We start from the raw sequence: 12,354 nt of genomic DNA, 5'->3' as shown, positions 1-12,354 counted from the left end.
CCAGACAAACTCCATTTATGGAGTCCTAACCTCCCATTTTTATTAAACACAGACATCTGTACCTGCCAGTCAGATCTGTAGATCAGCATGACACCCACTCTTCTCAGAGCAGCTATAACGAGCTGACAAAATTTCAATCAAAAACTGAAGACACTAGCCATGCCTAGTTGCGGGGGGCGAGAGGGGGGGAGCTTATCACAGGTAACGGTGTGATTATCCTTGGGCTTTTGGAGATGAAGATAAAAGCTCTGTATCCTAAGCCAGGCTCTCCCTGCAGTGGGTGGCTGGGGAAGTGGTTGTGGCTGTTTGGCAGGTCAGGGAGGCCCAGCAGGCAAGTCGTGGTTGGCTGGTGCAGCCGCTTTCCTCTGGGCTGCTGGAGTGCTGGAGTCTAGAATCAGCTGGAAGGCAGTCCTCAGAGGCCAGGCTTCAGCCAGAGCTAAAAGCCCCCTGAGGGCCCCTTAGAGTCTAGATGCTGCTGCCTCCTGCAGTACAATTCAGTTCTGGGATGGGTATTTGGCACACCATGTGGGATGCCTTTCGTCATCCTAGTAGTAGTGCCTAAGTTCCAGTTGTGACTCCACTTCCAGTTCCAACTGCCTGCTATTGCACATCTGGGAGGCAGCAGGTGATGTTGGCTCATCAGCATGGCCCAGCCCCGGCCACTGCAGGCCTTTGGAGAGTGAACACCAGTGGATGGAAGGTCTCTGGCTTTCCGGTCTCTCTGATTCTTGGCCTTTCACATTAAATAAAATTGATTTAAAAAATTTAAAAAATCAAGCTGAGGTCTTTCCAGTAGTCCATTTTCTTCTCGATTGACAAGCCTTTTGCTTAATGATTCTAAATCCTGCCACCTTGAAAATAATGCTATTGGCTCAGGCTTGGTCCCTTGGACCCTCTTGGATATACCACGCCCCTTTCTGCACACCATCCCTGTGTAGAGGGTCAGGCTGGCCTCTGTGTCTTCCCTGGTGGGCTCCCCAGCAACTCCTCACTGAGTGCCACTGCTGGGCATCCTGGTCGCCTCCCCTGCATTTTTCCAGTTTCTAAGGCGTACAGATGGGTTGCCCTTGACTAACTGCAGGACAGAGCTACTGCTTTGTTTCCAAGGAGCTAAGGTGTAGCCATGCCCATCTTTAGAAAGGTGCCAACCATTGTCCCTTGCCTTGGTGCTCAGTTGGACTCAGAAGCCCTGGACCTCATGTGAGCCTTGAGCTGCCTCATTGCACACACTGCACCTGTGGGCTGGCTTGGGAGCATTGTGAACAGCTTTGGAGGCCAAGGCCAATGGGGGTATAGACAACCTGTCCCTTCTGGCAGCTGCTGGCCTGTGGGGAACAGGCCCCCATGCATCTGCTGTAGACAAAGCAGGTGCATGGGGAGCAGAGTGCAGCATCTGAACTCTCCTGAGCTGGACCCCTTCCTGCCAGGTGAAGTCAGAAGGCACCCCTAGCTCCTTGTAGTAGGTGAAGCAGAGCTAGTGGTACGCCGGACTGCTCTGGCCACAGGAGCAAGGCCTCTGGCAACCCTGTAATCATCACAGTGGCAGACAGAGCACGTCTGGCCAAGACTGCGGCTTTCTTGTCTCATCCTGAGTTCACACAAGAAAAAAAAAACACCCCAGAGATTTCCAAGAAGGTGAAGAGAACGGTAAATCAGTCCCCTAACCTGCTGTGTGCCTCCCTAACTGCCACCCTGCCCCGCCCCCCAGCCTCTGCCCTGGGTACCTTCCATAAACCACCGGACCATGGGCAGACAGGCATGCCAGGGCTCGAGGTCCCAGGAACCAGAGGCTTGGCATTGTGCCATGAGCACTTCCAGGTCTGCCTGTGAGTCCAGCTGGGATCTGGAGGGGTCAGCAGAGAATAGCATTCCATGGCCGCTGCTGTGTCTTTTCCCCTCCCCCAGCTTCCGCACTTTCCTCTACTCTTAGCCTTACGCGGAAGATCTTGTGCAATGACAAAGAAAGGGAACATTCAGTGCCAGGCTTTTAATTACAATTGCCCTGGGCTGCTGTCCTCTCTGCCAAATGGCCGCTTGGAGAGTTTTATCACACCACAAAGCTAACAAGGTCCAGTCTGTGGTGCCTGCATTTGGCACCTGGTAAGGGTGAGGCTGTGCTGGGGACGCTCAGGGTGACACCAGAAAGGGGCTGTGCCCAGGTGGTTCTGGGGTCCAGTGCAGTCCTGGGCTGTAAGGAATGGACTCCAGGGAAGGCTGTACTTGTTGGGGGGCGGTGAGGGGTGGGAAAGACAAAGCTCCAGCAGGATGATGGGGGGAGAGTGACCCTGGGGAGTATAGCCACGGGTGGGAAGTACAAGAATCACGCCCACGACACTTCACACTTTACAGAGAGGTTTCTGCTTTCTGGGACATGCGTCATCCTCCTCGCATCAACCCTGCGTAGGGGACACAGGCTCAGAGAGGGGGAGTGATTTGCTCAGAGGCACACAGGCAGGAGACCAGGACTGGAGAACCCCCTTCTCCCCAGCCTCTCGCTGCCTCCAGGAGAGGTAGGGGCGGGTTTCTCAGGAGCTGCCAGGACAGTCCCCATTCAAGGCAGCACCGTGGTGACACTGGTGAGCACCACGTGCTCCGAGATTTTGGAGACGGAGCACCGGCTCTGCAAGGACAAAGACTTGTGGCTGGCAGAGGAGCGGGTCCCCAAGTCTGGCAGGCAGCAGGAGAAGGCAGCCTTAAACTGTTCCCGGAATTTGCCTTGGTTGAGAAACAAAAGACAGCAATAAAGAGACAAATGCAGCTGGAAGAGGCCTTGAGCCCAGGGACACCCACGCATCTCCAGCCAAGCTGCCTGAAGGAAGGGGGAGTGGCTATGGAGCCCCCGCTCCTACCGCACCCCCCCCCCTGCACCCTCCCCCAGGAGACTTGGGCACTGTTGTGGAATGTGTGGGAATACAGGCCTAGAGCAACAGACAACCCCCCCACTAACAGACATCCCCCCACACCTCGTTGAGAAACGCAACTGTAATCTGATTCTTTGTGCTCTGGCTCAGAGCCTGGTTTTCTAGCTCAGGGTCCCCCGGTCACCTCTGCCTTCACCAACCCTGTAGGTGGAGGGTCTTGGAGCCCACGCTGTTGCCAGGCCTTGCCCAGCTCTCCCTGCTGGAGACTCCCCAGCAGCCCGTGGATGTGGCAGTCACCGTGCATGGGCCTGGTACCTCAGCCCCTGTCCTCCAGAGCATCCCAATACCAGGAGAGGTTGCAATCCTTTATCTTCAGTTTATAGATGAGCCACAGAGGGATACAGAAGCTTGTCCAAGGCCACCCAGCCAGCAATGTGATCCTGTTCTAATTGCAAGCCCTTCTCAAAGGGAAAGGAGGGAGTACCACACAACTTTGCTCGGTCCTAGAATGCCAGAGAACAGGCTGGGCTGGAATTGGCCCTCCCTTGCCCACCATGTGTCATTAGTCGGCCAGCTTCTCTGGTGCCCTACACAGTGCTCAGTGGAGATGGGATACTCAAAGGCATAGGGGTCAGAAGGCTGTCTGCCCTCTCCTCCCCCCAGTGCTCCCTCTCCTGTTCTGTCCCTTCCTCTGAGCTGGACTCCAGCTGGGCAGCCTTTGTTGAGAATAACCTGAATCTGATTGGGAGGTAGGCCATTGACCGTTATTCCTTCTTTAACCTTTTACTGATTGTTAGAGATCTGTGTCTAAGCTATGATGCTCAGCTGGAGTAGCTTTTGAAGTCCAGACCACAGTCAGATCTGGTGAGGGACACTGCTGCTGAGCTGAGCTGGGGGACCAGACCATGGCCACCCTGAGCCTGAGGGGTAGTGGAAGGGGTAGGGACTTGGAAACAACAAAGGGGAAGCCTGACGTGGGAGTGGGGTCTGGGGGAACTGGCCTTCAGAAGGAAGAGGGAGAAAAGTCAGGTGGATCCAGGACAGCCTCCAAGGTTCTGGCCACTCTTTTGGTATGACTTTGGCTGGGTCGGGGAGGCTATGTCCAGGGCCTGGGCTGCCTCTGACCCTGGCCCTGACCCCCGGATGCTCTGGTGTAAGCAGCCCCCTGGGGAAGATGGATGGCTCTGTCTGCGCTGTGTCTCCCACACAGACTCGGCTGCTTCTCCCTCCATCCCTGGCTTCTGCCAAGCTGTCCCCTGGCTACTGGCCCTGTGACACAAAGACCAGGGTTCTCAGAGCAGCTCTGTCCTCTCTGCCATCCTTTGGTCCTTGGACTGGGGAGAGGGAGACCACTGTCCCGAGCACTGTTGCCCATGCTTGGGCGCATTGAGCATGCCCAGCCTACTCACCACTGAGGAAGTTGTAGATGATGGGGTTGGCGGCGCTGTTGGCGTACACCAGCCAGTGGGAGAACGTGAAGCAGGCATAGACAGCCTCTCGGTCACTGGCTTGGCGGAACATCCCGAACACCCTAGGGCCATGGTGCAGGATGGTCATAATTCATGTGACTGTACATGTGTGCATGTCTGTGTCTTTGTGTGTCTGTATGTGTATGTCTGGGTGTGACTCTGTGTATGGCTGTGTGTCTCTATGTCTGTGTATGTGTGCATGTCTGTATGTTTGGGTATGTCTCTGTGAGTCTGTGTGTATGGCTGTGTATGCATGTGTCTGAGTGTATGTGTCTCTGTATCTAAGTCTCTGTGTCTGCCTATCTGTGTCTGTGACTCCATGTGCTCACACAACTCACAAGGCCAAGGGCAGGGGCTCCCACTGCCCACTCTGTCCAGCAGGTGGCCCTTGCCTGGGCTTCCCGGTTCTCAGGCACAGAGTGTGCCCTCTTCCCACCCCCATCCATCTTTCCATCCATCCTCACAGGATGATTGTGAGTCAGAAGCCACTCAACTTTCAGTGACAGAAGCCGAGGCTCAGAGATGTCAAGCAACAGTGTGAGGCCCACAGCCAGAGTGGCCAAGTGGCCAAGCACAAGCTCTAATAGCCATGTCCTCTCCCCAGCTGCCGGGGACCCTTTGCTGCACGTCCTCATGTGCCTCTGTCTCCAGTGCTGTCCCCCCAGCTCCCCCATTTCCTTCAAGCCTTCACTCAAATTCACTTCCTCAAAGGTTCCTGTGTGTGTGTGTATGTGTGTATAGAAAAAGCTGTTATTTTTGAAACAAAACCCACCCGCACTTTCTCCAGTTCATGTTTCCTCATAGCAGCCACTACTGTCTTAACACCGCCATGGCTTTCCTCCCCACCACACCAATTTCTTCTTCCCTCCCAGCTGACGTAACTGCCAGGAAAGAAGGGACTTGGTCTTGTGCACTCACTCCCTGACAATTCATGAATGTGTGCAGTGGCCCTGGGAGGGTGGGACAGGTGCGATTTCATTTTATGGATGAGAGATTGAGGCTCCGCATCCAGCCCCAAGGCCCCAGGATGACAAGTGGAGCTCCCGCCTCTGATCCCCACACTCCTCACTGGGGCTCTCACCTCTTGAGGACATTGAGGACACTGATGGGCAGGTAGCAGAGAGCAAAGACCAGAAGTACCACCATCAGCATCTTGGCCGTCTTCCTCCGGGCTCGCATCTGCTTCACCTCAGCCAGGAAGGCGCGGGCCCGGGGCTGGGGCTCCAAGCACAGGCCTGGGTCCTGGCTGTCCAGTTGGTCTGAGGGCCGCTTCCAGTTGCGCACCAGGGCTGAGGTGGTGCCGGGGATCTGTGCAGCATACAGCAGCAGGGGGCTCAGTTCCCTGGAGGGCACTCTCCTTTGCTGGGCCCTCTTCACTGAAGTATGGGGTGGGCAGAGGGATGGAGCTGGGCATTCCTGATCCCAATGAACACCAATGGCCATCGGCATGAACCCATGGGCCACCTGCTCTTGATATCACTGGTCCTCTGTTAACAGGTGCAGCTGCTGAGTCTGGGAGAGGTGTGTGCCCTTAACAAAGCCCCAGTCACCACCTGGGCTCTGCCCAGCCTCCTAGCTGCTCCTCCATCCTCCTTCTTTGGGGTGGGGGTGAGTTGTGCCAACCCCTGACTGTGGAGAGACCCAGTCAAGGAGTAAACAGGATGGAATGGCTTGGACCTCAGAGCACGGGCCCCCACCTGGGCTAGTGCCTGTAATGCCCTGGGGTGGCCCTGAGTTTGCAGAGCAGCCATAGGCTCCTTTGCACTCTGTCCCATGGCTGGATGCCCTGGGGAACTTGGGTCTAGGACAGCTCAGGCGTGGTGAGGCATGTGATCTTGCAGAGCACTGGTTTCCTATCTACCTCACAGGAGGATGAGGAGGTGGGAGTGTGTGAAGCAGGTGGCACATGCTGGTGGACTGTGCAGCTGGCTGAGCAGGAAGAACCTCAGTGCACTCTGTGCTCATCCAAGGTAGGGCCTGGAGCTGACTACTTCGTCTCCTGGTGCTCCTGGAGTGGGAACATCCCTGGGACAGCCTGGTGCCCTGTCACCACCCAGAGGTGGAGCCAGGAATCTGTCCCACTTGTATGAAGAACCTCTGAACATCCCTTTCCCCACAGAGGCCGCTCACGAAAGCTGCCATGGGCTGGTCCTTAATGGCAGGAGGAAAACAGCCCTGGGACCAAGAGGCTGTGTCACTCCCTGACCTTGGCAGGTGGCTGCTCCAGCTTGGTGTGTGTGTGTGTGTGTGTGTGTGTGTGTGTGTGTGTGTGTGTGTGTGTGTGTGTGTGTGGGTGCTCATGCATGTGGTGTGGACAGGGCTGCTTCCCTTGGTAGCTGGTTGTTATGACTTAGATGCCAAGCACCTGATGTGGCCAGCAGTGCCAAGTTGCCGTCATTGCTATGCTACTCAACAGCCCTGTACCTGCGCAGATCTCAGTTTCCTCCTATTGGTTCCTTCCTGATTGATCACACACCTGCTAAGTGGTTTGGGGGAAACTGCCTTGCTTCTTTCAGGCCTGAACTCCACGTATGAAGGAGAGGAGATATGGTGGTCAAGAGTGTATGAGGCCAAACTACTAATTGCTTCAAAGTGGATGTGGACACTTTTGGCCTTGAGTTTGTGACACATCCCTAGGACTTGTCCTTGTCTAGCTACACCTGGAAGACAGGTTGTGAAGGCAGAGATCTGTCCTCAGATCAGTAGCTCCAATCCCCCACCACCTCCCCAGCGTGCACTCACCTGGCGGCCCCAGAGTTTGCGGAAAATCTGGAAATAGGCCATGGCCATGAGGCCCAGTGGGGCCAGATAGGTGACAATGAAGAAGCAGCTGTGGTAGATCTTGGGGTACAGGTCATCTGCAGGGATCAAGGGATGCAAGGGTCAGGCCAAGGCTGGGAGTCCCAGGCTATCCTGGTTAGCCAGGCAAGGCCTAGAGCTTCCCCCATCCCTACCACAGGCACCAGGGAGTGCAGAGAGAGACCCCAGAGCCGCCTCACCTGGCAGTGCCCATCCTGGAGAGACTTCAGCAGGTGTCTATCAAAAGAGGTGTCCTCTTGGATCCACCCTATCCCCTGGCAATGCTCCGAATTGAGAGCCCACCCTAGAGGCATCCCAGGGTGCCTACTTCTGGGAAGCCTGCTTGGGGCTCCCACTATTACCTGCCCAGTGTTCATCACACACGGAGAAGAGCCGAGTACGGTTGGCCAACTCGGGCAGTACACTGCTACACTCCATGACAGCAGCCTGGGGCACCATGACAGCCAGTGACACAGCCCATATGCCCAGGATGGAGCCACGGGCACGCCGGGCGGTGCTCTTGAACAGCAGCGGGTGGCAGATGGCATACCAGCGGTCCAAGGCGATAGAGCTCAGAGTCAAAACCACCACTGACACGGACACAGCCTGCCACATGGGGACACAGGGTCAGTCTCCAGGTCACCAGGGACATGGTGTGTGTGGGTGTGTCTGTCTGGGAAGGGGGGAGGTGAGCCAGGGGGTGGGTCAGAGCCCGGTAATGACAGACTACCAGGTGCAGGACAGACTGGTCACTGATTAACCTCTGAACAGTGGGATAGGCAGGAGACACCTCTGTCTTCCCCAGACACCATTCCTCCCTTAGGGGAGCAGAGATACATCTGTGCCAGCATGTGGGTGGGCAATGCTTCCAGAGGTGCCCTCGGGGAAGCAGGCAGAGTGCCAAGGACACGAGGGAGAGGCTCTCCTGCCCCACTCACCCCATCTGGTCACGGTGGTTCTCACTGCTCGGGAGAGAAGGACCAGTCATGGAGGCAGGGGAGGGGCCATTACCCTTGGGGTCCTCCCTTCTGCACTCTTTGGGATCAAGTGTAGTGGTGTGTGTACACATGTGCATATGTGTGTGTATCACTGTAGGCTTCTGTGTCTCCTCCACTGCGTGCCACATCCCTGGGGGTACTTGTGTGAGTCCAAGAGTGGGACCAGGATGAGATTGCCGGATGAGTATGTGGGCCTGGATCTGGGTGGGTCTGGGCCCTGATGCCATCGTAGTGGCCTGCCCTCCCTGGCTGTAGGGGATGGCACCGCCAGGGTCTTAAGCCACTGAAAGGCAGGTCTGAGGGTCACTGGGATCACCAGAAGGCAGTGGGCTTGGTCCATGTATGGCATGCTCGTGCAAGGTGCCTGGGCAAACTCACCTGTAGATAGGGGATGACCTTGCAGAGGGTGTGGCCAAAGAGCCAGGACTCAGTGATATCCACCAGGAGGCTGGCTGGCAGGCAGATTGCTGTCACCAACACATCAGCCAGGGACAGGTTGACGATGAAGTAGTTGGTGACCGTCCTCATGTGGTGGTTCCGCCACACGGCCAGACAGACTGTGGAGGTGTGGCCAGAATGAGGGGCAGGAGGTCCAGCCCTAACTGAAACCCCTCCCTGGATGCCACGCAGCCAGCAGGAGGTAGGCAGTTGCAGGCAAGGGCGAGGCCTAGACTTACCCAGTGTGTTGCCCACCAGTGCCACGAGGAACACGGCCACATAGGCAGCGATGAGAACCCACTCATATTGCTTCGGGTACAGGTAGTCACGCCACAGGTAGCGGAGAAACTCATCCTCATAGTCTGGAGGCCCAGGAGTCACCTGCCCCCTGCCAGCAGGAACCCCAGTCTGGGCCTCTGGGGTAGCTGAGGGTTCCATGAGTTCAGGGGCTGCTGCAGCCGAGGAACATCGTGGGTGCTGTGGAGGGAGGGGGGCCCATGCGAGCCAGTCCTTGGAGTCCCAGCCTCTATACCTCCTTTAGGAAGGACAGTGAGAAGGAAAGGAGGGGGCACTAGAGAGGTGCCAGGTGCTTCACCCATAAGCTTTGCCTTCATTCTCATAGCCGTCCAACCCAAGGAGGAAGGTACCCCAACTTCACAAGTGGCTCTTGCACCTGGCTGCACTCTGCCTCTCTTTCTCCATCTGTCCCAGGAAGTACCTACCTCACCGGGCCGCAGGGAGGAGCACAGGGCACGGCTGGGGAGACGGGCTTCACGGCCAGCAGCTGCTGGGAGCAGTGAGTCCTGCTTTTGCAGAGAGATGCAGGCTCAGAGAGGAGTGCTACACCTGCTCAAGGTCACAGCGACCGAGCCAGGTCTGTCTGAATTCGCCATCCCGCCCAAGCTGCGAGGGGAAGCCATCCCGCTTGCACCCGCTCTTTCTCCAGTCAGTTCATATCCAGTCATTTCTGGTCCCGGTGGAGGGTAGGGTGGGTGTGTGGGGTCCGGGGAGGTGTTAGAGACCCAGGCCATGCCCACCAAAAGCCGGGACTCTCCCCGATGAGCGTGTGCGCGCACACATAGGAAGGAGAGCGGAGTGAGGGGTTGTGGGGACTGACCATCCTTTCCAGAGCCACTGCCTGAGCCAGGCCCAGCAGATCCGCCTTCTGCACCCCACCCCCACCCCCATCCCGGGGCACCCAGGGAGTCCCTTCGGCCGCGATGCTCCTTCGCAGCCGCCAGGGGCCGCTGGGCCGATCATCTGCCACTTCCATTCATAAATCCGGTCTTGCTCCTGGCGCCTCCCTCCTCCCACCTTCAAGACCCCTCCCTCTCCGGCTGGGCCAGGACGACCCCGGACGCGCCAGGCACACTTGACGCTCCCACGAGACCCCAGGCGCAGGGGACCTGGACGCCTTCCCACCCGGCCGAGGGCCTGCGGATGCACTCCCACGCAGGACCCGATTCTTCCGCGGGACCTCCCAGCACCTCGCGGGCTGCGGGGGGTGCGGCGTAGAACAGCCAGGAGGGTTCCGCAGGAGCCCTTCGAGAGGAAGCCAGGGCCGGCGAGGGGCTCAGTCTCCAGAACCCAGGTTACCCGTCCAGACCCCTGACTCCCCCCTAATCAGGTCCCTTGGATTCCCCCATCCCGGTCTCAGGGGTCTCCCAATGCCCCCGCACCTGTTTGCTTCCGGACCCGGGCGCTCTCCGCCGCTGGTCTCCGGACCTCACGCTGGGGACTTCGCCTGCCCGTGGGAGAGGCTGGACCCCTGGGGGCCGTGGCGGGAGGAAGGGCCAGGACAGCCCCCTCCTCAGGCTGTGCTGCCTTGGTTCTCTGGGCTGCGCGCGAGCTTTGGCAGCAGCGCCGGGCTGTGGCTCGGCGCGGGCTCCGCCGGGCTGTGCGCCGCGGGGAGGGGAGCCCCCAGCCGGCCTCGGTTCCGTGTCTCCCGGCCCCGAGACCTGGAGGGCGGAGGGACGCCGCTCATCCCTCTTCGCCGCCCCCTTCTTCGCGCTTGCATCCCACCTCCATTCATGCGTCTATGCGTTCATTCACACTCGTGTGCCTTCATTCAACATTTATGCCCGTGACCACTGGACACTGAGGGCGTGCCTAACGGGTGCCGGAGTGGCCCGAGCTGCTTCTAAGGCCCCAGGACAGAGGAGGACCCCGGCCTCTCCTCACCCTTCCGCCTCACCTGGCTGACGAGGACGATGGCACAGGTGAGTCACGGGGGTGAGAGGGCGCCCATGCTGCCATCCACAGGGCTCCGAACTGCCCTTCCCCAACAACTGGCTCCCAACCACGCCACACAGCCCTGCGCACTGGTTTCAGTCCACACTTACACCTGCCTCGAATCCTGCTTCATCCCTACTTTCCCCCTCGGGAGACAAGGACGCGAGGCAGAGACAGGAGACGGGAGAGATAGAATGGCTCATTAACTTCGCAAATATTTGCTAAGCCCGTGTGCCAGGCACCGAGCCGCGGTTGCGGTTTGTGAGTGCACTGGTCTCAGCTCATCTTCAAATCCATCTGGGGGAGGGAGAGCAGTGGTTCTTGGCTCCATTTCATGGGCTCGATGGATTGGTCATAGGCAGAGCTGGAGTTCAAACCTGTGCTCCTCTGAGATTATCCCAGCCGCCGGCAGCAGCCCGAGGCTCCCTGCCCTGCAGAAGGCTGCTAGGGGGAAGCAGGTGCACAGCCAGGCACCCCATAGAGCCAGGAGCCAGGCCTGGAACTGTGGGGCATGGAGGGGGCAGAATGATCCAGCCAGGGCACCAGATCAGGCTCCTGAAGCCTAGAACTAAGATGATGCTAAGTATCTGAGGAATGATATGCAATGGAGAGGAAATAGCAGGTGCAAAGGTGTCTAGTCTGGGCCCCTCTGAGGATCACAGGTAGGTGAAGGGTGACCTTCCAGGCATCAGGTAATCATCCTGGTTGTCCCATGCCTCCGGGCAATCTTGGCTAACACACTGAAGCCCCCTCACCCACTCTCCTTCCTTGTTAGGCATACAGGATTTGGGAGGGGAGCTAGTGGGCCAGTGACAATGCCCGTGACTCTCCCCTCTGCAGAGCTGAAGCTAAACCTGAGTGGCACCTGTGCCTCCAAAACCCAGTCCTGCCTGCCCTGGGTGATGGCGGGGGCAGGAGGATGGAGGAGGGGACTCGAGAGAGGAGGGCTGGCGTGTGTGTGTCCACGTGAGGGCTGAGCAGGACTCCATGGTGTGACTGTGTATGTTTACAGCTTTCTCGCTGTGCCTGTGGAGAGGGGACAGGCTCTGGGTTGGTGGCCGGAGCTCACCCTGGTGGAATGTGTTTATCTGGGTTTGGTATCTGTGCCTGTAAAGGAATGTGTGTGTGCAGGGTGTGTCTGAGTGTGCCACTGTGGCTGTGAGCAGCATTAGCCTCCTGATGTGTTTTCCTGTGCGTGTGGGAATGTGAGTGTGGTCTGCCTTTGTGTCCAGCGCTCTGGGAGTGTGTGAGTGCTGGAAATCGGTACGTCTGCTCCCACGCGATGACTCATCCCCTCACATCTACCACCACCAGCAGCACCACCTAGTACTGCATGGAGGAGCTGGGGAGGGGGCTGAGCATGAGGGGGATGGGTGGCAGATAATGCAGGGACGCTCGAAGGACGGCTGCAGCAAGCAAGGTGCAGCCAGTGACGTGGAAGGTGTAGATACACGTATGCATGCGTGTGAGTGCATGAGCGTGGGCACCCACTGAGCCCAGTACAGCTCTGGCTTAGAATACAGCCCAGAGGGCCAAGCTTTGTAATTCAGGCACTCC

General features: G+C 57.9%; 1 protein-coding gene across 1 annotated transcript; it reads right to left on the bottom strand.

The window, feature by feature from the left end:
• Positions 1 to 2,506: 2,506 nt before the first annotated feature.
• On the bottom strand, positions 2,507 to 9,053 carry HCRTR1 (hypocretin receptor 1). The gene is made up of 7 exons (XM_040974384.1): positions 8,805 to 9,053; positions 8,506 to 8,684; positions 7,492 to 7,735; positions 7,073 to 7,188; positions 5,412 to 5,638; positions 4,271 to 4,392; positions 2,507 to 2,715 (listed from the first exon to the last, which is right to left on the bottom strand). The coding sequence occupies exons 1-7, from the start codon at positions 9,001 to 9,003 to the stop codon at positions 2,552 to 2,554; spliced, it is 1,251 nt and encodes a 416-aa protein (XP_040830318.1). The 5' UTR covers positions 9,004 to 9,053; the 3' UTR covers positions 2,507 to 2,551.
• Positions 9,054 to 12,354: the final 3,301 nt, after the last annotated feature.

The sequence above is a fragment of the Ochotona curzoniae genome, unplaced genomic scaffold (assembly GCF_017591425.1).
Source record: "Ochotona curzoniae isolate NIBS_2020 unplaced genomic scaffold, NIBS_Ocur_1.0 contig_2404, whole genome shotgun sequence".
NCBI lineage: Eukaryota > Metazoa > Chordata > Mammalia > Lagomorpha > Ochotonidae > Ochotona > Ochotona curzoniae.
This window is presented reverse-complemented; position numbering and strand designations above follow the sequence as displayed.

Bases quoted from the DNA above. Each gene is read 5' to 3' on its own strand.
- HCRTR1 (XM_040974384.1), bottom strand. From the start codon at position 9,003: ATGGAACCCTCAGCTACCCCAGAGGCCCAGACTGGGGTTCCTGCTGGC. The intron at 7,736-8,505 runs GTGAGTTTGCCC...CCCATGTGGCAG, and splicing joins AGGTCATCCCCTATCTACAG to GCTGTGTCCGTGTCAGTGGT. The intron at 5,639-7,072 runs GTGAGTGCACGC...TATGCTGCACAG, and splicing joins GCAAACTCTGGGGCCGCCAG to ATCCCCGGCACCACCTCAGC.